The 25964-nt window shown below is 41.2% G+C and overlaps 1 protein-coding gene across 8 annotated transcripts in view; it reads left to right on the forward strand.

Annotated features, from left to right (window-relative positions):
- mcf2l2 (MCF.2 cell line derived transforming sequence-like 2) overlaps positions 1–25964 on the forward strand; it is a 239912-nt gene that overhangs the window by 79240 nt on the left and 134708 nt on the right. Inside the window, exon 1 of one of the 8 annotated variants that reach the window (XM_074669198.1) lies at positions 14451–14694. The exons of the other annotated variants lie outside the window; for them this stretch is intronic. Coding sequence (XP_074525299.1) covers positions 14670–14694 — 25 coding nt within the window. The 5' untranslated portion in view covers positions 14451–14669. Of the gene's footprint in view, positions 1–14450; positions 14695–25964 lie in introns of those variants that run through there. 8 annotated transcript variants of the gene reach the window in all.

The following is a 25964-nucleotide window of genomic DNA, read 5'->3' on the forward strand; positions in this document are numbered from 1 at the left end:
TTCCGCCCCGTCAACGAATGCTAATTTGACCCCCTAAACATGCTCAAAAACTCACCAAAATTGGCACGCACCTCAGGATCGCGTGAAATTGCGATTTGATACCAAACATGACCCCCGACATCCCATAATAAGCTCTGTAGCGCCACCTAGGCACACGCTAAGGGCCCTAGCTCGGGCTAGGAATGTCGTAGAGAGATGAAACCAACACCAAAACGCTCGTGTCATCAAGACGCAAAAATCATACGCTGCTACCCTGGACCTATCTCCAACAGGAAGCCGGCAATTTGCCCGCCAAAATAAAAAAAAATTTTTTTTAAACCTTTCTGCAAAAATTTTCTCCTCTAAAACCAAAAATTGTACAGGTTTGAGACTACCATCACATGACAGACTAGACCCTGCTCTCCAAAAGTTGTGAAGGAAGTTGTTATTTCGGGCCCGGTTTCTGAATGGCGAGCCCTCAAAGTCGCCGACCGCTTTTGGCCAATTTAGGATTTCTCCATGTTAGCAGATGGGGAGAACCGATTTCAGGTCAAAACACACATTCTACTAGTGCCGCATTTGGGCCTCTAGACAAAAAACTAAAAGTCATAGAGCTTTAAAAATGACATGGTTGGATTCCTGACAAATTTTCCTACAACCATTTGATATTTTTACACAGATTAAGCAAACATTGTGGCCTACAGGACAAGTAGTTCAGACATGTCTCTAAAATAACAAAATCCATTTTGAGCACTTTTCCACCGGTGTTGTGACACATAAGGGCTTCTAGAGAAAAAAGTATAACTCGTACAGCTTTAAAAATGCCAAAAATGGATTCCTCACAAGCTCTACTATCAAATATGATATTTTGACACAGATTGGGGTAAAATTGTGGACTCTGTGAGGATTTCTTTACATAAGATGCCTGATAAAAACTCCCTCCAGGCACTAGTCACACTCGTGTCACGCTAATTAGAATTCCAAGCATGCAGCAGGTGATGTCATTCAGCATAGCAGAGGATACGTTACCATGGTATCAACTGACTCCCTGACATCCCATAATATTCTCTCAGAGCCAGTAGGCTCACTAAAGCCTAGTCACCCCAAAACAGCCCTAACTGGGGCTAGGAATGTCGTAGAGAGATGAAACAAACGCCAAAATTGTCGTCTCATTTTGTGGGACACATTGGAGGGAAAACCGGCAGGAGCCCGAGGACCCGTCTAATGCTGCTTGCAGCTTTAATTTCTTCTTCCCTCCTCCAGTGAATCGCTTATTAGAACCCCTAAACATGCTCAAAAACTCACCGAATTTGGCACACATGTTCTATGTGCCCAAAATTTACGTTTAATACAAAACATGACCCCCGACATCCCATAATAATCTCTCTACAGCCAAAAAACCTCTAAAAACCACTCAAAAACACACAAAAATGGCTCTCGCTCGGTCCAGGAATGTCGTAGAGAGATGAAACCAACATCAAAACGTTCGTCTCATTGAGACGCACAACTTTGGGGGTGGTCTTTTTTCGCGTATCTCGCACAGGAAGCCGGCAATTTGCCCGCCAAAATAAGAGATTTCGGCATCTTTACCGTTTCTGCCAAAATTATCTCCTCTGGAACCAAAAATGGTACTGGCATGAAAATTGCCTCACATGACAGATCAGACCCTGTTCTACAAAAGTTGTAGGGGAAGTTGTTGTTTCGAGCCCGGTTTTCGAATGGCGAGCCCTCAAAGTCGCCGACCACGCAATGTAAACAGATGGGAGAGCAGCCCTCGCTGAGCAGTTGGGCCTCTAGACAAAAAAGTAAAAGTCGCACAGCTTTAAAAATGACATGGTTGGATTCCTCGCAAAATGTCATACAAGACATTTATATTTTAACACAGATTAGGTCAACATTCTGGCCTACAGGATGAGAAATTGTCCCTTTTGGAATTTGATCCTCCTGCACTTCTGTGATGATGTCACACACTGATTAGGAGCTCCACACAGCTGGTCACATGACTCAGCAGAGGCAACAATGACTCTCTCCTCCATTAAAGTGCTTATTAGACCCCCTGAACATGCTCAAAAACTCAGCAAAATTGGCAGACACATTACAGTTGTCAAACTCTTCAATATAATACCAAACATCCCATAATATTCCCTCTGTCCACATTCTGACACATTAAAACAGCCATAGCAGCCAGTAGGAATGTCCTAGAGAGATCAAACCAACATCAAAATGTTCATCTCATTAAGACAAACAAATTATTTGCTAACACCCTGACCTTTCCCAGACAGGAAGTTGGCTATTTCTCTTCAGCATAGCAGAGGATACGTTGCCATGGTATCAACTGACTCCCTGACATCCCATAATATTCTCTCAGAACCATTAGGCTCACTTCCACCTATGCACAGCAAAATAGCCCTGACTGGGGCTAGGAATGTCCTAGAGAGATGAAACCACCACCAAAATGTTCGTCTTATTCTGTTGGACACAGTGGGGCCAATACCATGATAGTAGGGCAAAACCGGCATGAGCCCCGAGGACCCGTCTAACGCTGCTTGCAGCTTTAATTAGGGTCCTCGGCCAACGGAAGAGGGCACCTTCTAGCAAGCTAGAAGGTGCCCTCGGCCGAAGGCCGAGGGCACTATTGTTCCTGCTGCGTTTCTTTCTTATTATTATTAGGGTCCTCGGCCAACGGAAGAGGGCACCTTCTAGCAAGCTAGAAGGTGCCCTCGGCCGAAGGCCGAGGGCACTATTGTATTTCGTCCGTTTCTTTTTTTTTCTTATTATTATTCCCTCCTCCAGTACATCGCTTATTAGGTCCTCTTAACATATTCGAAAACTCACCAAAATTGGCACACACATTATGGATGCCGAAAATTTTCGTTTGGTACTAAACATGACCCCCGACATCCCATAATAAGCTCTATAGCGCCACCTAGGCACACGCTAAGGGCCCTAGCTCGGGCTAGGAATGTCGTAGAGAGATGAAACCAACATCAAAATGTTCGTGTCATCGAGACGCAAAAATCATACGCTGCTACCCTGGACCTATCTCCAACAGGAAGTTGGCTATTTCCCTCCCAAAATAAATTTTTTTTTTTTTTACCCTTTCTTTAGAAATTATACCATCTGAAACCAAAAATGGTACATGCTTGAAAATACCATCACATGACAGATGAGACCCTGCTCTACAAAAGTTGTTCAGGAAGTTGTTATTTCAGGCCCGGTTTTCGAATGGTGAGCCCTCAAAGTCGCCGACCGCTTTGGTCGATTTAGGATTTCTCCATGTTAGCAGATGAGGAGAACCAATTTCAGGTCAAAACACACATTCTACTAGTGCCTCATTTAGGCCTCTAGACAAAAAACTACAAGTCATAGAGCTTAAAAAATTACATGGTTGGATTCCTGACAAAATCCCCTACAACCATATGATATTTTTACACAGATTAAGCCAACATTGTGACCTACAGGACAAGTACTTCGGACGTTTCTCATAAATAAAAAATCCATTTTCAGCACTCTTCCATCTTTTTTGTGACGCATTTGTGCTTCTAGAGAAAAAAGTATAACTCGTACAGCTTTAAAAATGCCAAAAATGGATTCCTGACAAAAATTCCTATCAGACATGATATTTTTGACACAGATTGGGGTAAAATTGTGGACTCGGTGAGGATTTCTTTACATTAGATGCCTGATAAAAACTCCCTCCAGGCTCTAGTTACACTTGTGTCACGCTAATTAGAACTCCACGCATGCAGCTGCTCATGTCACTCAGCATAGCAGAGGATACGTTGCCATGGTATCAACTGACTCCCCGACATCCCATAATATTCTCTCAGAGCCATTAGACTCACTTCCACCCTATGAACACCAAAACAGCCCTAACTGGGGCTAGGAATGTCGTAGAGAGATGAAACAAACACCGAAATGTTCGTCTCATTTTGTTGGACACATTGGAGGGAAAACCGGCAGGAGCCCGAGGACCCGTCTAACGCTGCTTGCAGCTTTAATTTCTTATTATTCCACCCGCCCCGAGAACGCAAATTACACCCCCTAAACCTGCTCAAAAACTCACCAAAATTGGCACGCACATCAGGATCGCGTGAAATTACGATTTGATACCAAACATGACCCCAAGACATCCCATAATATGCTCAATAGCGCCACCTAGGCACACTCTGAGGGCCCTAGCTCGGGCTAGGAATGTGGTAGAGAGATGAAACCAACACCAAAACGTTCGTATGATCGAGACGCAAAAATCATACGCTGATACCCTTGACCTATCTCCAACAGGAAGCCGGCAATTTCCCCCCAAAGTAAAATTCCCCACATTTTTTCACCCTTTCTGCCAAAATTTTCTCCTCTGAAACCAAAAATGGTACATGTTTGAAAATTGCCTCACATGACAGACCAGACCCTGATCTACAAAAGTTGTGAAGGAAATTGTTGTTTCGGGCCCGGTTTTCGAATGGCGAGCCCTCAAAGTAGCCGACCGCTTTCGGACGAATTTCGCCATTCTCCATGTTAGCAGATGAGGAGAACCAATTTCAGGTCAAAACACTCACTACTAGTACTTCTACTAGTGCCGCATTTGGGCCTCTAGACAAAAAACTACAAGTCATAGAGCTTTAAAAATTACATGGTTGGATTCCTGACAAAATTCCCTACAACCATATGATATTTTTACACAGATTAAGCCAACATTGTGACCTACAGGACAAGTACTTTGGACGTTTCTCATAAATAAAAAATCAATTTTCAGCACTCTTCCATCTTTTTTGTGACGCATTTGTGCTTCTCGAGAAAAAAGTAAAACTCGTACAGCTTTAAAAATGCCAAAAATGGATTCCTGACAAAAATTCCTATCAAACATGATATTTTTGACACAGATTGGGGTAAAATTGTGGACTCTGTGAGGATTTCTTTACATTAGATGCCTGATAAAAACTCCCTCCAGGCACTAGTCACACTCGTGTCACGCTAATTAGAATTCCAAGCATGCAGCTGGTGCTGTCATTCAGCATAGCAGAGGATACGTTGCCATGGTATCAACTGACTCCCTGACATCCCATAATATTCTCTCAGAGCCATTAGGCTCACTTCCACCCTATGCACAGCAAAACAGCCCTAACTGGGGCTAGGAATGTCGTAGAGAGATGAAACAAACGCCGAAATGTTCGTCTCAGTTTGATGGACACATTGGAGGGAAAACCGGCAGGAGCCCGAGGACCCGTCTAACGCTGCTTGCAGCTTTAATTATTATTATTCCGCACTCCAGTAAATCGCTTATTAGGTCCACTAAACAAATTCAAAAACTCACCAAAATTGGCACACACATTATGGGCGCCCAAAATTTACGTTTGATACCAAACATGACTCCCGCCATCCCATAATAATCTCTCTAGAGCCAAAAAACCTCTAAAAAACAGACAAAAACACACAAAAATGCCTCTAATTTAGGCCAGGAATGTCGCAGAGAGATGAAACCAACACCAAAACGTTCAGCTCATCGAGACGCACAAAAAATATAGGAGGTATTTTCGCGTAGATCCAACAGGAAGCTGGCAATTTGCCCGCCAAAATAAGAGATTTTGGCATTTTTAGCCTTTCTGCAAAAATTAAACCCACTGAAACCAAAAATGGTACATGCTTGAAAATACCATCACATGACAGATTAGACCCTGCTCTCCAAAAGTTGTTCATGAAGTTGTTGTTTCTGGCCCGGTTTTCGAATGGCGAGCCCTCAAAGTTGCCGACCACTTTTGGCCGATTTAGGATTTCTCCATGTTAGCAGATGAGGAGGCCGGATTGCAGCTCAAAACACACATTCTACTAGTGTCGCATTTGGGCCTCTAGACAAAAAACTACAAGTCATAGAGCTTTAAAAATAACATGGTTGGATTCCTGACAAAATTGTCTACAACCATATGATATTTTTACACAGATTAAGCCAACATTGTGACCTACAGGACAAGTAGTTTGGACGTTTCTCATAAATAAAAAATCCATTTCCAGCACTCTTCCATCTGTCTTGTGACGCATTTGTGCTTCTAGAGAAAAAAGTAAAACTCGTACAGCTTTAAAAATGCCAAAAATTGATTCCTGACAAAAATTCCTATCAACATGATATTTTTGACACAGATTGGGGTAAAATTGTTGACTCTGTGAGGATTTCTTTACATTAGATGGCTGATAAACTCCACCTCTTCACTCTGATCACACTAGTGTCACGCTAATTAGAATTCCAAGCATCCAGCTGGTGATGTCACTCAGCTTAGCAGAGGATACGTTGCCATGGTATCAACTGACTCCCTGACATCCCATAATATTCTCTCAGAGCCACAAGGCTCACTTCCACCTATGCACAGCAAAACCGCCCTAACAGGGGCTCGCAATGTCGTAGAGAGATGAAACAAACGCCAAAATGTTCATCTCATTTTGTTGGACACATTGGAGGGAAAACCGGCAGGAGCCCGAGGACCCGTCTAACGCTGCTTGCAGCTTTAATTAGGGTCCTCGGCCTGAGCCAGGGCACCTTCTAGCAAGCTAGAAGGTGCCCTCGGCCGAAGGCCGAGGGCACTATTGTTCCTGCTGCGTTTCTTTTTTTTTTTTTTTCTTATTAGGGTCCTCGGCCTACGGAAGAGGGCACTTTCTAGCAAGCTAGAAAGTGCCCTCGGCCGAAGGCCGAGGGCACTATTGTTCCTGCTGCGTTTCTTTCTTATTATTATTATTATTCCACACGCGCTTTGAACGCTAATTAGGTCCACTTAACATATTCAAAAACTCACCAAAATTGCCACACACATTGTGACTGCCAAAAAATTTGATAAAATAAAAAAAGTTAAACCCGACATCCCATAATAATCCATCTAGAGCCAAAAAACCTCGAAAATCCACTCAAAACCACACAAAAATGGCTCTAGCTCGGGCCAGGAATATCCGAGAGAGATGAAACCAACACCAAAACGTTCGTCTCATTGAGATGCACAACTTCGGGGGTGGTTTCTTTTCGCGTATCTCGCACAGGAAGCCGGCAATTTGCCCGCCAAAATAAGAGATTTCGGCATTTTTAGCCTTTCTGCCAAAATTTTCTCCTCTGGAACCAAAAATGGTACAGGCATGAAAATTGGCTCACATGACAGACCAGACCCTGTTCTACAAAAGTTCTGGAGGAAGTTGTTGTTTCTGGCCCGGTTTTCGAATGGCGAGCCCTCAAAGTCGCAGACCACGCAATGTTAACAGATGGGAGAGGAGCTTCGGTGAAGCAGTTGGGCCTCTACACAAAAAAGTAAAAGTCGCACAGCTTTTAAAATGACATGGTTGGATTCCTCACAAAATTTCATACAAGAGATTTGTATTTTTACACAGATTAGGTCAACATTCTGGCCTAGTTTCTTCATTTAGGCAATTTCATCCTCCTGCACTTCTGTGATAATGTCACACACTGATTAGGGGTTCCACACAGCTGGTCACATGACTCAGCAGAGGAAACAATGACTCTCTCCTCCATTAAAGTGCTTATTAGACCCCCTGAACATGCTCAAAAACTCACCAAAATCAGCACACACATTTCAAGCATCAAACTCTTCAATAAAATACCAAACATCCCATAATATTCCCTCTGTCCACATTCTGACACATTAAAACAGCCATAGCGGCCAGTAGGAATGTCCTAGAGAGATCAAACCAACATCAAAATGTTCATCTCATTAAGACGAACAAATTACTTGCTGACACCCTGACCTTTCCCAGACAGGAAGTTGGCTATTTCTCTTCAGCATAGCAGAGGATACATTGCCATGGTATCAACTGACTCCCTGACATCCCATAATATTCTCTCGGAGTCAGTAGGCTCACTTCCACCTATGCACAGCAAAATAGCCCTAACTGGGGCTAGGAATGTCCTAGAGAGATGAAACCACCACCAAAATGTTCGTCTTATTCTGTTGGACACAGTGGGGCCAATACCATGATAGTAGGGCAAAACCGGCATGAGCCCCGAGGACCCGTCTAACGCTGCTTGCAGCTTTAATTATTATTCCACCCGCCCCGAGAACGCAAATTACACCCCCTGAACATGCTCGAAAACTCACCAAAATTGGCAAGCACATCAGGATCGCGTGAAATTGCGATTTGATACCAAACATGACCCCTGACATCCCATAATAAGCTCAATAGCGCCACCTAGGCACACGCTAAGGGCCCTAGCTCGGGCTAGGAATGTCGTAGAGAGATGAAACCAACACCAAAACGCTCGTGTCATCGAGACGCAAAAATCATACGCTGCTACCCTGGACCTATCTCCAACAGGAAGCCGGCTATTTGCCTCACAAAATTAAAAAAAATTTTTTTTAACCCTTTCTGCAAAGATTTTCTTCCCTGAAACCAAAAATGGTACAGGTATGAAAATTGCTTCACATGACAGACCAGACCCTGCTCTACAAAAGTTGTGAAGGAAGTTGTTGTTTCGGGCCCGGTTTTCGAATGGCGAGCCCTCAAAGTCGCCGACCGCTTTTGGCCAATTCAGGATTTCTCCATGTTAGCAGATGAGGAGAACAGATTTCAGGTCAAAACACTCACTACTAGTACTTCTACTTGTGCCGCATTTGGGCCTCTAGACAAAAAACTAAAAGTAATAGAGCTTTACAAATTACATGGTTGGATTCCTGACAAAATTCCCTACAACCATGTGATATTTTTACACAGATTAAGCCAACATTGTGGCCTACAGGACAAGTAGTTCGGCCGTTTCTCTAAAATTCAAAATCCATTTCTAGCACTTTTCCATCGTTTTAGTGACGCATTTGGGCTTCTAGACAAAAAAGTATAACTCGTACAGCTTTAAAAATGCCAAAAATGGATTCCTGACAAGCTCTTCTTTCACATACGATATTTTTGACACAGATTGGGATAAAATTGTGGACTCTGTGAGGACTTCTTTACATTACATGCCTGATAAACTCTCAGTCTCCACTCTGTTTGGGGTTCTGTCACGCTAATTAGAATTCCAAGCATGCAGCAGGTGATGTCATTCAGCACAGCAGAGGATACGTTGCCATGGTATCAACTGACTCCCTGACATCCCATAATATTCTCTCAGAGCCGTTAGGCTCACTTTCACCCTATGCACACCAAAACAGCCCTAACTGGGGCTAGGAATGTCGTAGACAGATGAAACAAACGCCGAAATGTTCATCTTATTTTGTCGGACACATTGGAGGGGAAAACCGGCAGGAGCCCGAGGACCCGTCTAACGCTGCTTGCAGCTTTAATTTTCTTATTATACCACCCGCCCCGAGAACGCAAATTAGACCCCCTAAACATGTTCGAAAACTCACCAAAATTGGCAAGCACATCAGGATCGCGTGAAATTGCGATTTGATACCAAACATGACCCCCGACATCCCATAATAAGCTCAATAGCGCCACCTAGGCACACGCTAAGGGCCCTAGCTCGGGCTAGGAATGTCGTAGAGAGATGAAACCAACACCAAAACGCTCGTGTCATCGAGATGCAAAAATCATACACTGCTACCCTGGACCTATCTCCAACAGGAAGCCGGCTATTTGCCTCACAAAATTAAAAAAAATTTTTTTTAACAATTTCTGCCAAAATTTTCTCCTCTAAAACCAAAAATTGTACAGGTTTGAGACTACCATCACATGACAGACCAGACCCTGCTCTACAAAAGTTGTGAAGGAAGTTGTTGTTTCGGGCCCGGTTTTCGAATGGCGAGCCCTCAAAGTCGCCGACTGCTTTCGGACAAATTTCGCCATTCTCCATGTTAGCAGATGAGGAGAACCGATTTCAGGTCAAAACACTCACTACTAGTACTTCTACTAGTGCCGCATTTGGGCCTCTAGACAAAAAACTAAAAGTCATAGAGCTTTACAAATTACATGGTTGGATTCCTGACAAATTTTCCTACAACCATATGATATTTTTACACAGATTTAGCCAACATTGTGGCCTACAAGACAAGTAGTTCAAACATGTCTCTAAAGTAAAAAATCCATTTCTAGCACTTTTCCAGCGCTTTTACAGCGTTTTTGTGACGCATTTGGGCTTCTAGACAAAAAAGTATAACTCGTACAGCTTTAAAAATGCCAAAAATGGATTCCTGACAAGATCTACTATCAAATATGATATTTTTGACACAGATTGGGATAAAATTGTGGACTCTGTGAGGTTTTCTTTACATTACATGCCTGATAAACTCTCAGTCTCCACTCTGTTTGGGATTCTGTCACGCTAATTAGAGTTCCAAGCATGCAGCTGCTGGTGATGTCATTCAGCATAGCAGAGGATACGTTGCCATGGTATCAACTGACTCCCCGACATCCCATAATATTCTCTCAGAGCCATTAGGCTCACTTCCACCTATGCACAGCAAAATAGCCCTAACTGGGGCTAGGAATGTCCTAGAGAGATGAAACCACCACCAAAATGTTCGTCTTAATCTGTTGGACACAGTGGGGCCAATACCATGATAGTAGGGCAAAACCGGCATGAGCCCCGAGGACCCGTCTAACGCTGCTTGCAGCTTTAATTAGGGTCCTCGGCCTGAGCAGAGGGCACCTTCTAGCAGGGCTAGAAGGTGTCCTCCGCCGAAGGCGGAGGACACTATTGTTTTTCGTCCGTTTCTTTCTTATTATTATTCCCTCCTACGCGTGTCCTCAAATTTGACCCCCTAAACATGCTCAAAAACTCACCAAAATTGGCACGCACATTCTGCAAGTCCGAAAATTTGATTAAATGAAAAAATTATCCCCTGACATCCCATAATATGCTCAATAGCGCCACCTAGGCACACGCTAAGAGCCCTAGCTCTGGCTAGGAATGTCGTAGAGAGATGAAACCAACACCAAAACGCTCGTGTCATCGAGACGCAAAAATCATATGCTGCTACCCTGGACCTATCTCCAACAGGAAGCCGGCTATTTGACTCACAAAATAAAAAAAAAAATTTTTTAACCCTTTCTGCAAAAATTTTCTCCTCTGAAACCAAAAATGGTACAGGTTTGAGACTACCATCACATGACAGACTAGACCCTGCTCTCCAAAAGTTGTGAAGGAAGTTGTTGTTTCGGGCCCGGTTTTCGAATGGCGAGCCCTCAAAGTTGCCGACCGCTTTCAGCCGAATTAGGATTTCTCCATGTTAGCAGATGAGGAGAACCGATTTCAGGTCAAAACACACATTCTACTTGTGCCGCATTTGGGCCTCTAGACAAAAAACTAAAAGTCATAGAGCTTTAAAAATTACATGGTTGGATTCCTGACAAAATCCCCTACAACAACATGATATTTTTACACAGATTAAGCCAACATTGTGACCTACAGGACAAGTAGTTTGGACGTTTCTCATAAATAAAAAATCCATTTCCAGCACTCTTCCATCTGTCTTGTGACGCATTTGTGCTTCTAGAGAAAAAAGTAAAACTCGTACAGCTTTAAAAATGCCAAAAATGGATTCCTCACAAGCCCTTCTATCAAATATGATATTTTTGACACAGATTGGGGTAAAATTGTGGACTCTGTGAGGACTTCTTTACATTACATCCCTGATTAACTCCCAGTCTCCACTCTGTTTGGGGTTCTGTCACGCTAATTAGAGTTCCACTCATGCAGGTGGTGATGTCATTCAGCACAGCAGAGGATACGTTACCATGGTATCAACTGACTCCCCAACATCCCATAATATTCTCTCAGAGCCATTAGGCTCACTTCCACCCTATGAACACCGAAACCGCCCTAACTGGGGCTAGGAATGTCGTAGAGAGATGAAACAAACACCGAAATGTTCATCTTATTTTGTCGGACACATTGGAGGGAAAACCGGCAGGAGCCCGAGGACCCGTCTAACGCTGCTTGCAGCTTTAATTATTATTCCCTCCTACGCGTGTCCTCAAATTTGACCCCCTAAACATGCTCAAAAACTCACCAAAATTGGCACGCACATTCTGCAAGTCCGAAAATTTGATTAAATGAAAAAATTATCCCCTGACATCCCATAATATGCTCAATAGCGCCACCTAGGCACACGCTAAGAGCCCTAGCTCGGGCTAGGAATGTCGTAGAGAGATGAAACCAACACCAAAACGCTCGTGTCATCGAGACGCAAAAATCATACGCTGCTACCCTGGACCTATCTCCAACAGGAAGCCGGCTATTTGACTCACAAAATAAAAAAAAAATTTTTTTAACCCTTTCTGCAAAAATTTTCTCCTCTGAAACCAAAAATGGTACAGGTTTGAGACTACCATCACATGACAGACTAGACCCTGCTCTCCAAAAGTTGTGAAGGAAGTTGTTGTTTCTGGCCCGGTTTTCGAATGGCGAGCCCTCAAAGCCGCCGACCGCTTTTGGCCGATTTAGGATTTCTCCATGTTAGCAGATGAGGAGAACCGATTTCACCTCAAAACACACATTCTACTAGTGCCGCATTTGGGCCTCTAGACAAAAAACTAAAAGTCATAGAGCTTTAAAAGTTACATGGTTGGATTCCTGACAAAATCCCCTACAACATGATGATATTTTTACACAGATTAAGCCAACATTGTGGCCTACAGGACAAGTAGTTAGGCCATTTCTCTAAAGTGAAAAATCCATTTCTAGCACTTTTCCAGCGGTTTTGTGACGCATTTGTGCTTCTCGAGAAAAAAGTATAACTCGTACAGCTTTAAAAATGCCAAAAATGGATTCCTCACAAGCTCTTCTATCAAATATGATATTTTTGACACAGATTGGGATAAAATTGAGGACTCTGTGAGGACTTCTTTACATTACATGCCTGATAAACTCTCAGTCTCCACTCTGTTTGGGGTTCTGTCACGCTAATTAGAATTCCAAGCATGCAGCAGGTGATGTCATTCAGCATAGCAGAGGATACGTTGCCATGGTATCAACTGACTCCCAGACATCCCATAATATTCTCTCAGAGCCATTAGGCTCACTTTCACCCTATGCACACCAAAACAGCCCTAACTGGGGCTAGGAATGTCGTAGAGAGATGAAACCAACGCCGAAATGTTCGTCTTATTTTGATGGACACATTGGAGGGAAAACCGGCAGGAGCCCGAGGACCCGTCTAATGCTGCTTGCAGCTTTAATTTATTCTTCATTTTATACAATTACTAGTATTTATTTATGTTTAATGTTAAAATTTCTGTTACCCGTTGGTTAATAATAAATGGGTCAGTTTTTCCCATACCTACTGTTGCTGACTACTGTTCTTTGTTTGAATAATATCACTTAATCAAGTCTTTTCCAACATGTCAGACATACTACAAACTAAGTCATAAAAGTATGCATGTTTAATGCTGATATCGTATCGGATTAATATCGGTATCGCCCAATACTCAATGCTGCAGTATCGGTATCGTATCGGAAGTGAAAATGTAATATCGGGACATCCCTACCCCACACCACAGGAAAATCACACATGATGTCATCAGACAATCAGGCCTTTGTTGGCTTTGATCGTAAGGGGGAGATCGGGTAAAAATCAGCCCATTATCCTGTAGTGTGTACCTGCCTAAATACACCTTGGTAAGAATCACTCCTTTATGACGTTGGGTGCAAGTGCTCATGGGAAACAAATTCTTGTCCAGGAATAAAACTAGCTTATCCAGATACCCCCCACAGCCCCTTTGAACAAAGAAAGAAGTGTTGAAAAACCATCAAATACATACCAATCTCAGCCAAAGGGGGGCGGGAATGAACACAACATGAAAACTCCTCACAGTGCCTTTAATGGAAACGGCTCTCATTCAAAAACGTGAAAGCAGATCAATTAAATGTCACAGTTTAAAGTGTCAGATTGTTTGGATTTTTCTATTTAAATGAAAGTATTTTAATCCTGCATTTGTCATGCCTCTCAGATCCAAAGCTAAAGGCCCATTTCATAATAAACCCTCACTTCAGTCCACTTCCAGGTCTTTATCTTAACTGGAACACAGTGGTTCAAAACAATCTGGACCTTAAGCTAGCTTAAGGTATCACAGAGGAGGATTTGGTGTTAAATTACTTTTCAAGGAAACCTGGTCTGGATTCACCCCAGTCCATCATCTGGCCCATAAAGGTTTCTTCCACAGGCTGTTCACATTTGGCAGCTGAGCGCTGAGCTCATAAAAGTCCATCAGACGCATAGAAACACCAGCAAACACAAGACAACAGCAAAAATCAAACACACATGACTGGATCCATGCATACACTCTCGGTCACACACACACACAGACACAGACTTTAGCTCAGTCTCTGCCTCTTCTGCTCTTTCTTTCATGCACAGTCAGCCTGCCCACCCCTCTGGCTCCTGATAGGCTGTTTGCTGCTGCGAGCAGAGCCGCTTCACTACAGCTGGAGCTGGAAAAACTGACCACAGGCGCATGTTACAGGCGCACTGTTCAGGGCTCTGCTCAGGCTGTGTGTGGGTGTGTGTTTGTGTGTTCAAACCCTGAAGAAGACAGCGAGGAAGCTCGGGACTCGTTGGTCTAGACGTCTGGATCAGCCTGAGTTGATGATGAGGATTATGAGGGTGGTGAAGGAGCAGCTGTTGTTGACTGACCGGGGTTGCTGCGTTGCTGAGTTGAGTTGTCCTCTTTGCTTCTGGATATCATGAGAGAAGTGTTTTTAACGGGATTACTGATCCTCCTGGGTGAGCTGACGTTTATACCTGTGAGTGAGACAGGGAAGTGGACAGATGAAGAGTGTCAGACACGTTATAGGTAATGTTTATACATAAACACACACACACACACACTGATAAACCTGCATCAACCACACACAGTCACTTGAGCACATTCTGTAACCTTATCTCCATTTTTAAAATTCACTCTCTTGTGACTGTTCAAAGTCATGTTTGTCTGTTTCAGCTCACAGTAGATGACTGTTACCTGCTGTTTTTTATACCAACGCATTCCTCTGTGCTGTTTAGACGTCACACTCACATCTGTTGCCAGCCATGCTTACCCCGTCTGTCTGCTATGATTCTTTTTTCCCACTTCACCAGTCTTTTCCACTGCACTCTCACAGTTTGATGATTTAGTTTAAAAAGTATTTCCTTAAACCTTCAAGCAGCTGTGATGTTGAGGCCTCGGGTTGCTTGTGCTTCAGATGGGATCTTCGTTTGAAGGTTTATCTGAATGCAAACGGCCTTCATGGGCCACTCTAAAGTATACAAAGGGTTAACGTTAATATAAGTTGTTCCTGTTTCTTTACTGTGTTTCTGTTTTTGAAAAATAGTGCAACATTTGCAGCCTCAGGGATCAGCATCTTAAGTGTGTCTGCTGGGAGAATTGGTACTTCTCTGCTTTATGCTCCTCATTGCTTTTAATTTATACTGTTTGTTCTGAAACTCTGGTCGTAAACTCACCATGCAGTCACAGCACAGTCTCTATGTTGGCATTTCAACAAACACAGAATTTCTGCAAATGACAGGCTCCAGGGCTGAGTTTCTCTACGCTTTGTGTCTGTGTGCACATAAAAGACATGAGTGAAAGGCAACCAGAGGGAAGTCAAGAAAGGACTGAAGTTCCCTCTGAGTCCTTGGACACTGGAGAGTCACTGGAAACGCTTTGTCATCATTATGACGGCCATTTATGAAGAGAGAAGGAAAAAAAAAACAGAAGTAAATACAGAAAAACTGCAAGTCAAGACAACAGAGCTGAACAACAACATAATTGTTCCCAAGGGACCGTAAGAATTTATGAGCCTGTCCAGACTTATCCAGACCCACAGTTCAGAGCAAAGACGACAAAACTTTGGTGGTTGATTATGATTTTGGCTCATGGCAACCTCTAGTGTTTTAAAGGAGACAATTTGTTAATGTTAGAGACTGCAGTTCCTAAACTGTCCACTTGAGGCTGGCTGAAAATTAAGGAAAATCCCATAAAGCCTTCTAAAATGTATCTGAACACTAAGAGGTTTTTTATTCATTTGCAGGCAAGGAGGAGATCATAACTGTTTCTCAGAAGGCTTCAGGCCAAACTCTATTCCCACCATTCACCTGTTTGTAGTATTTGGCTGTTTTTTTTTTTTGTTTTAACATTTTCAATAAAGCCACACCCAGTATTGTCTCCTACACTCTCAAATCCACAGCTGACATCATGAAGACTTCATCAATTTTTGTACAGTCTAGTATTTTTGGTCACTAGAGGAAGTAAACAAAGACAAAAACAGTCTTCTTAACTCATGCGACTTATGTTCAAAATCTCATACCAACACTGAACACATGAGGTTAGAAACAGTTGAATTGGCTAACACTCTGAATTAGCTAAGTAACATAAGTACAATTAATAATTTAGGTGAGCCACTGTATGTGTGAGTCTTAAAAGAAGTCAAAGTTAACCTTAAAGGATTTAATTTAAAATGAGGATATCAGCGCCAGGTTTTTTTTTTGGTATTTCTAAATTTTATTTCTCTGTACATGTGGTTAGAAGAAAGCTAAACAGAAGAATGATAGAGCATGGGCTGAAACACAGGCTAAGCTGGTTGTGATAATGTTCATTCCTGCTGCATGTTCAGGCCAGTACCTTGCAGGGCCAGACAGCTGGATCTCTCTTGTAGTGAATCAGCAAAGCTCCAGCATCCAGCAAAAACAGGACTGGTGCTCATCTGCTGCAACCTGCTAGAGCAGGGAAGCAGCCAGAACCACAACGGAGAATGACAATGACATATTGATTTATATATATCTGATCCAGTGTTGTGACGAGTGAAGAGTGAGGTTACGTTAGCTCTGATTGGTGAGGTTGGAGTTGGTAGATGATCTCTGGTAGGACATAACCAGGATTCACTAACTTTACACGTTACAGACACGTCTCAGAGCACGGGCTGTGAGGAACACTAAACAGATAGTTTGCTCACCTTCTGGACACTAAACTACAAATTGAGTTTTCAAGGTTTGATTGTTGTCAGCTTTCTAAAAATAGCTCTATGTAACTACAAATAAATACATAACCTTGTTGCTTTTCATCCTGGGAAGAGTTGACTTGAACAAAGAAAAGTAGAGTTAAAAAGAGGATCAGCTCTCCAAAACAAACGCATGCCTTAGCGAGAGTTAGAAGTGTCTTTACAGTCAACACAGAGCTTTGAGTTCCTGCTGTCTCTTGCCATTTTTGTATGTATGAATTAAACAAAAGATGAAATATTTCTGTCTGTTATATGGCATCATTTTAACTAAGTAAAGCTCAATTTGAAGAAGAAAAATCTAGTTTATTAGCTTTCACAATTGTTTATATCTATTGTGTATTGTACACACAATACTTTCGAATGAATAAAGGAAAATAAAACTCAAAAACAATTTTTTTCTCATCGCCCCTCTTTCTACAAATCCACGTCTTCACCGTGAAGCAGGTGTTTGTGATTTTCATCAGTTTTATCCTGGAATGCTGATCTTAAGTCTGTTTGTAAGACAGTGTGTGAGAGCGTGCTGTTAAATCCTTCTAAAATTAGAACGGATGGAAAAAGGTGAGAGCTAAGGTGTGTGCTGTATGTGCAGACAGGGGGTGAGGAAGAGTTGGCACCATCAGTGTGTTACCATAGGAACATAGACGCCTGAGAGCGTGGCAGAGTGTTAGCTGCGTCTGTCACAGCTTGGCTGGTTCTCCGTCTTCAGTGTAACTACTTTCGCTGGTGCCTTTCCTCACTGGTGTCAGAGCTCTTTAGGTTGTATGATTATGCACCACAAAAACAGATTCATCCTCTGTTGTGCTCTCCTGATCATGGAGCTGATCTCCAACAGGAGGGTCTGAGTGATGATGCTGCCCTGGAAACAAAGGGACACCATGCACAGGTGTAATACTCCTATTTGTGCTGGCTGACATTTTTTTTTTAAAGGTGCAGTGTGTAGAAATGAGAATTTTAGCAACATGGGGTGTTCAGATTTAAGACTGAGCCCATCTGATGCTAAAACATCACATCACATCACATCACATCACATCATATCACATCACATCGCATCGCATCGCATCGCATCACATCACATCACATCACATCACATCACATCACATCACATCACATCACATCACATCACATCACATCATAAGCCTTTCAAGATTTAACATGATCCTGAAGATGCCGTCATTCTGATCATCATGTTTATGGGCGTTGATGCTGAGGGACATGTCTCATTGCTGGAGAAACAAAAGGCAGGAAGCTCCATGACAGCCTCAGAACTCTCTTATAGCTCACATTCTGTTTGACAGAGCTAGCCTTCAACAATAGCCTCGGTTACATGAGGAGTTTTTCGTCTTTCTGAATGGAATCTTTCTTAATGACTTTTCCAAAAAAAGTAGTTTGCATGGAAAAATTCCAACCTCTGGTCCAGATGCGCCTCTATAATCGAACAGAATAGTCAATGGGGCATGCGTAAACAAATGTAAACTAATTGAGAAAAGTCTCTATTTGCACCCTGAACCCTGACAGCTTTCCGTCTGAGTGGATACATGATACCTCAATCGGTTTGGGGAAAGGAATATCCCACCCCTGTAAAACGGATTAAATGTCCATTCAGATTGGCACTTTATTTTTGCAATGATGTGTATACATGGGTTAAACTCTTTCCGTTTGAGCAAGTAAACCAAATGCAAGCGGAATATTTAGGTCCATGTATACGTGGCAATCGAAACACAAATCCACCTCTGACTGTCCAAGAGAAAAGAAAATTCTCAAATATAGAAATGGGTTTGTTATATTGTACGATAAAAGATAAACAATACAGTTTGGAACCAATAAACGTTGCTATGGAAATGTTTTCCAATGATACGTTACACCTTTACCAGTGGAGCAGAAAACAGCCAACTCCAGCGTCGTCCTTCAGACCTAACTTTTTCATTGATGACTCCCAGCTTGGAAACTCTACACCCATGTTTACTCTCCTTTTAGTTGTTGTCCTTCCCGGTTTCTCTTCATTTCTTCCTGTTCTTTGGACTGAAATGTGATGATTTACACTCAAGGGATGCTTGTTTGTGATTCTCCATCATGAAATACTCTTTTTTTTTTTTGTCCAAACTTGAGTTTATTAAGCCCCGAGCTTTGCTGATGTTTTTTTTTTTTTTTTTTAAACATCTTTTTATTATTTTAACAAAGAATACAAGGTATTTGTGCAATTATAACATTTACCTAAATTTCAATGAAATAAGACCAAAATAATCCCACACCCCCCTCCCCTTTTGTACCTTTCTCCCTGGACAAAACATAACAAATAAAAAGACATGGGACAAGCAAAGCATACACAGTCAAAGTATACATGAGAGTTAGACAGAAATATTAACAATGTTACATGAGGAAAAAGAAAAAGAAAAATACTTTATAAAATACCCTGTAGTCTGACTTTAGTATATCAAGTCACATAAATCGATCCAACACAGCTCAGTCTGGTGTGAAAGTAAATTGTGTGCTGTTAATCAAGGCAAAAAATGGGCTCCAGATCTTACTGAACTTTCCTGATTGTCCAAGGATCGACAACCTATTTTTTTCAAGTTTTACAAAGTGTAAGACATCCCCGAGCCACTGTATGTGTGTGGGAGGTAGAACAGATTTCCATCTTAATAAGATTCGCCTTTGGGCAAGAAGGGTAGTAAAGGCCAAGGTGTCTTTTTGTGAGGAGTGGAGGCTGAGTGGGGGTAATGGAACCCCAAAAATAGCTATGAATGGACAAGGTGGAAGCAATGTACCTATAATTACAGATAAAGAGGAGAAGATTTCTTGCCAATATTTACAAAGATACGGACATTGCCAAAACATATGACAATAATTAGCGGGGGTATGATGGCAACGATCATCATGAAATACTCTTAATACAAATCCTTTTTTTCTTTTTTTTTTTCAGTGATATAACCCCAGTGAATTTTTTTTTGTTTTCTGCCAAGTATCCCCTAACAAGCACAAAGTTGTTTTGGTTGAAAAAAAAAAAGGCATAAAACACAGCACTGTACTATGACTGTCTTTAAATTATGATATTCAGTCTGTGAACTTAAACTTATATTGAATTCAAACATTGATTGGATAAATGGAGTTAAAGGAATTTTGCTTGGTTGCTATTTTTTTGAATATACGCTTTGAATCTTGAGTACCCTTACATACCCCCAGGGGTACATGTACTCCCAGGCTCGTATTAAAAAAACATGTTCTGCTCTTTCTGTCCCCCAAAAATCTGCTGTAGACAAACGTGGCCATTGGTTATCTCTGCCTTTGTGACCAGGACCTGCAGAAATATAAATATAAAAAGCTTTTTTCCAAAGTAATAAAAGAAAAACAAAGGTTTTATTGGGATGATTGTTCACTTATTCTAAGATTTCTACTGTTTCTGTTTGGCAAAATCCTTCCAACTTCTACGAACTGCACCTTCAAGAATAACTCAGGTGTGAAAGACACAATTGAATATTTGCTTCTTCTTTTTGTTCACTTCTGATGATTCCCACATGAAACAGCCACAAATACATTCTATAGCTCATCCCTTTCCTCCCCTTTTAATTAAGGTCTAAAACAAACAGCAGTTATTGTGAGTTTTTGTCTTTGTCCATTTGACGCTCAGGTGCAAATATAAAGTTAAAGTGGTGTGTGTGAATTTTGTGTACAGGATACGAGCTGAGCCTAAAACCTGGTTATACAAGCACACACAATGAAGTCATTCAGACGCGTCCCTTCTCTATAATTAGCTCAAATACAATCAGTTTGATTTCAGAGATAGAGCTTAAAAACAGTTTACCTTATTTCCATCTCTGTGTGTCTCTAATATGTCTGCAAGCCGGGGACTCCATTTGTCAAAGTGAAGGATGCCGTAACTTTTTGAGGATCAGGATATCCAGTGTCTACATCTTGTCTCCAGATACTATAAAGGAGTTAAGAATGAACATGAGTGGCTAACAAAGATAACACATCTCATTATTGTTGTCAAAAACATGGGGAGACACTTGTCTGGATCTGTTCTCAGTTCTTGACGCTGAGCTTAAAAAAGCGCTCCATGACTCCTGCTGGTTCCTTCAGAGCGACTGACTGACCTTTTAACACACCCTGACTCCTGCTTATCAGAGAGCTTCCTGCTTCTCCTCTCAGCCCCTTCAGCTCCGTGTGAGTTTCTAAAAACAGACTGTTTCTGTCGGGCACCGAGGAGGTCATTCTTCACGTCTGTCTCTGCCCCACACCTTCTACTTTGATGTTTGAACAATACATAACATCCCCTTAGCTTAAGAGCTGGGCCCTGGTTACATAACACTGCTGTTCCATTATTATGTTCTTTGGAAGGGAGGAAAACACTTCCTTGATACCTGCTTCAGCCTAAAAATGCATTTCCAAACACTCAGTATGTGGCTTTAAATTCTGTGGCTGTTAATGTATTTTTACACTGTCAAAGGGGCACAAGAAGACCTGACACTTTGTGTGTTTGCACTCTGTTTACACATTAAAGCTCCTGTGAGGAAGTTTTGCATCATGATTTCATTTTGGCGGGCTTCGTGAACTGATTTTTCCCAGCACTTGTAAAGAGTTTCACTTTACAAAAATCGCATCCAGCTCCACAGTCATGGAGAACTTTTGCTGAGGAATGGAAAATCATGGTCAGACACCTACTCTCCGCCACTGATTTCAGACATTAAAAACAGCAATTCAATAAGGTCGTTCTCCCTTTTAAATGGTCTTCCTTGATTTTCTTTAGGTCATGAAGAGGCATTATTATTATTTTTGGTTGATTTTAAAACCATCTAAAATTTTTAAACAGGAGCTTTAACAGAAATTAACAAAATTATAAAATTTAAACAGTTTATTTAATGAACTCCTTTTACCTCTGAGCCACAAATACAACTCAGACTTGCACCATCATGACAAACTTATTAAGTCAAACCTCACCTGTCACTCATTTAACCTAGCCACGCCCCCTCCACTCAATTGCACAAGCTGTGGATATTTGGTGACAGGGGCTATGACAGGTGTCACAGTAGGAATCATTTCCCAAGATGCTATTGATGATTTCTGGAGACAGAAAGATCACAGATGATCAAGAAGTCACTAAAAGGGTCTAAACTATGCACAAGTTGGAATCATTTTATTGTTGAGAAGGTTGATTAAAAGCTTCAATCACAAGTCAAAATTTACAGCTTTCAGTGCATCTCATTGCCATCTTTGCTGAAGTTCAGTATATTTTTTTTGCTCAGAACATGACAAAAATTGAATTAAATTCAATTAAATTAAATTAAATCTAATTTGATTTAATTTAATTTAATTTAATTTAATTTAATTTAATTTAATTAAAAAAAAAAAAAAGCACAATTACTTCATGAAGCTAAACTCCTGAAGTTATGGTCAGTTTAACTAGAACCCTTTGGACAACAGCTAACAATGATGTACGATCACCAAAGAACAAAAACCAGAACAAAACGGGCCAATGAACTCCCAACAAACAAATAGACATGATGAACAGTGCAGCTAGGAGCTAACATTAGGCTAACTTAAGCTAAGGGTAGAGAAAATTCCTAACAGTCCGCCAGACTGCAGTGGTGGTTCTAGTGTTAAAGATAACTTAATATTTCTTTACAGCAAAGTCACAATCTGCTGTTTTAAATACAATGTCATCTTACCTTAGAACAGATGGAGACATCCATGTTAGTTTTGTTCACGCTGAGTTGATGTTTAGGTCTATTGCACAATTTCATCCAAAGAAGACACTTTTCACAGTTGAGATGTAGCTTAGGACAGGGTAAAAAAGGTACACCTTGTTGCCCAGCCTCTCAGGATACTTTGTGTCAGAGTTGCCTGTACCCCATGAACACAGTTCGACCATTTTTCAACTCCAAATCTCAGAAAAACCTCATTAAACTAAAATAAATTTGACTTTCTGCAATTTATTTCAATGGATGTCTGGCAAGACAATGTTTGAGTGTATGGACATAGCCATAAGCACTGTGATTGGCTCATTGTGTTTGAAGGCGGGACATAGCCACAGGTCTTTGTCTCTTGATACCAAATGATCAGTGGTCAGTTTTCTGCAGTGTTAGGTGCTGTGTAAACACCAGCAAACTGTGCTTCTGACCAAGGAACATGTTCTCCATTAGGGGGCGATATAGAGAAAATATGTTAGGTTGTTCCTATGGCAGGTATATCAAAATATTTCTCATCTTGCGGTCTGGACTGTTTTTCTGCATTGATTTTTGCCTTTTCTGCATCATTTCATAAATTTAATCAAGTTTTAGTCTAATATTGTGATCATAACTGATGCTGTGGCTGACCATGGTACATTTCTAATGCCCTATAGGCAGATTTGGGAGAAAAATGTGGGTATTCAGTGGATAAATCAGCAAAGTGTCATAAAAAAGATATATTATTAACTCAGACTGAGATATTAAGAACAGAGGTGTATGGATATTTCCTCCTTAAAGGCCAGAATCACTACCAGCCATTGTGCTCTCCCCTCCCCCCTCCGGCACACAAACCTAGCCAAGCATGTTCCAGAGTCATAAAGTACAGTCTGTGTTAATGCATGTCTTTATTCTCTGGGACAGAGAGCGGTTTGTTCGCTGTACTCTGCGTTTAAAGCTTCAGATCACAGGAGAACAGTTATAATCATTAAAGCAGAGCCATGCATGTGATGACAGGGTAAGACTAAAGGTTATTTTCTGAATGGAGTAAAGAACAGCTGTTACATCACGAGACTCTCAGGATCATCGATCCTAATGTACTTTCAAGATGACTCAGGAGTGACTCTGAGTTACCCCAGCAGAAGTAAGCCTAAAAACAGACGGATACATCCTTTGGGGCTGTCAAGCGTCAGGATTTAAAAACTTTTTACAGTTTGACTAAATATCTCACATTAAGGTGGATTTAGCAGCCATAGCTTCTGTTGCATTTCCTCTACTAAGAGATATTTTGTTCCAGTAATGAAGCAGTAAGTGGAAGTTAAATCCTTTTCAGGTCTGTTTTAACTGAAACAACCAGCAGGAAATGACTCATCCAGGTCCGTGTTCGTATATTTTCACAGCTCAAATCCAATAAACTGCTCTAAATGTGATGATGCCTACACCCTGTGATGGCTCTAACTACATTTTCTCAGAGGGAAAATTTGCCTCACAGCTCTGTAAATGAAGAAAAAAAGAACACATTGAAGCAAACAATGTAGAGAGGACTGTGCAGATTTCAGCATTAATTTTCGGTTCAGAAAAAGTCAAATTTTCTCCACGACGAACTACTGTCCATTTGATGTGTTGTGCTTTGTGAGCCAGTTCAAATCAGCGAATTAGAATTAACACTTACTAGAATTTCTCTCTGTGTTTTTCTGGCAGTGCTTGTTGGTGTTTTTCTGATCCACTATTTTGCTCAGTTGTTCCCCAGTGGCAGCTTTGAATGCTCGATTTTACAGTTTCTGCACAGGCTGCCAGTCTCTGTAATAATGGAGGATATTGTGTTGTTTAGTCTCTGGATGGTCATGCTCCTTCTTATCAGGAGTGGTTTTTATCATATGAGCCTGTGAGAGCCCTCAGGTCTTCTGGTCCTTAATTTTATACAGTCCCCAAGGTAAGAACAAAGAGTGAAGCAGTTTTTTTTTATTACTGTGAGCTACATCTGTGGGAAACTATCAAAAACAAACTCAGGATCGACCTTTTCAGTCCGACTTTAGCTGAATTTTACTCTGTTTTTATCTTAGATGTAACTATTTCATTCATTTTTTATTGACCCATTTGTCTCAAGTCTTTAGATAAAACAAAACCCTATACTGTCGTACTCTAATTTCATTCTAAGGAGTTTAAATGTGTTTCTATTTTTAAAAGTTATTATTTTTGTAATAAATCCAATGGGAGTTTTTTTATGGGCCAACTTTTAGTTTTGTATTAACATATTTTGTTTCTTTTTTGCTTTATACTTTAATTTCCTGCTTTTTATTGAAGCTCCAGTGTTTCCCTGTTGAGACCTCATCAAAGCATTTCCTCAGCTCAGCTCTTTGGGGGCAACAGTGGCTCAGTCCATTGGGACTTGGCTTGGCAACAAGAGGGTTGCTGGTTCAAGTCTCAGCATGGACCAAGACTTGGCCCTGGGCTGATGGCTAGAGAGATTTCCTGAGCACTGCCAATGTGCCCTTGAGCAAGGCACGAAACATCCAACTGCTCAGATGTATGCTGGCGGTGCAGTACCATCACTCTGTGCTTTACACCTATTAGTACCAAGCATGACTTTTATTTTTATGGAGTCTTTAATTTTGAAAGTTCTCTTCAACTGTATTTGCATTGTGGGAGGGGGTTGGAGGAGATGGGATCTTGTAGATTTTTTCCTTTTTCTTTCTTTCTTTCTTTCTTTCTTTCTTTCTTTCTTTCTTTCTTTCTTTCTTTCTTTCTTTCGTTTGCGTTTGAAAAGAGCTTTACTCATTAAGTCTGATGAGGGTTGGGTACCTTTCACATTTGAAACACTACGGTACCGATGCCCAGTACCTGTATTCAACAGTACCAATTTTTGGTACTTTTTGTGTTTATGTGGCAATATCAATTTGTTAAGTAATATTGTATAAATACATTGTTCATTTTAACATATTTATTCTACAACATACAACCTTTCAATGCTGTGTTCATGTCCAGCATGGAAAATCTCCTACTCTTTCACTCCCTCACAGTCACAAGGATGCATTTAGGTACCTAAACATGGTACCCTTTTGATTTTATGTGAATCAGTACCAGGTACTTTTGACAAAATGTAAATAAAAGTACCTAATTCAGTCTGATTGATTGAAATAATCAGAGACACAGATTAAGAGCTCAAAACAGCTTTAAAATGAACATTTTTATTAACTGTAAAGTCATGATGCTCTCTGCAGATATCAACAGTCTGGTCTGTTAAAGTCCCTCTTCTCTAAAAACTTCTTTGGTGACATTTTCAACCAGTCCAAAACCACCAAAGCAAAGCCTGAGCTGTGCTTTGCTTTGTGCCTGTTTTCTTCAATTCAGTCATCGTCTCCTTCACTCAGATGTCTTTTTTTTTGGTTTATGAACTGTTTTTTGATCTTTATTTCTCATGCAGTCTA

The sequence above is a fragment of the Halichoeres trimaculatus genome, unplaced genomic scaffold, assembly GCF_033239565.1.
Source record: "Halichoeres trimaculatus isolate MK-OKI-2021-1 unplaced genomic scaffold, fHalTri1.1 fHalTri1_scaffold_4, whole genome shotgun sequence".
NCBI lineage: Eukaryota > Metazoa > Chordata > Actinopteri > Labriformes > Labridae > Halichoeres > Halichoeres trimaculatus.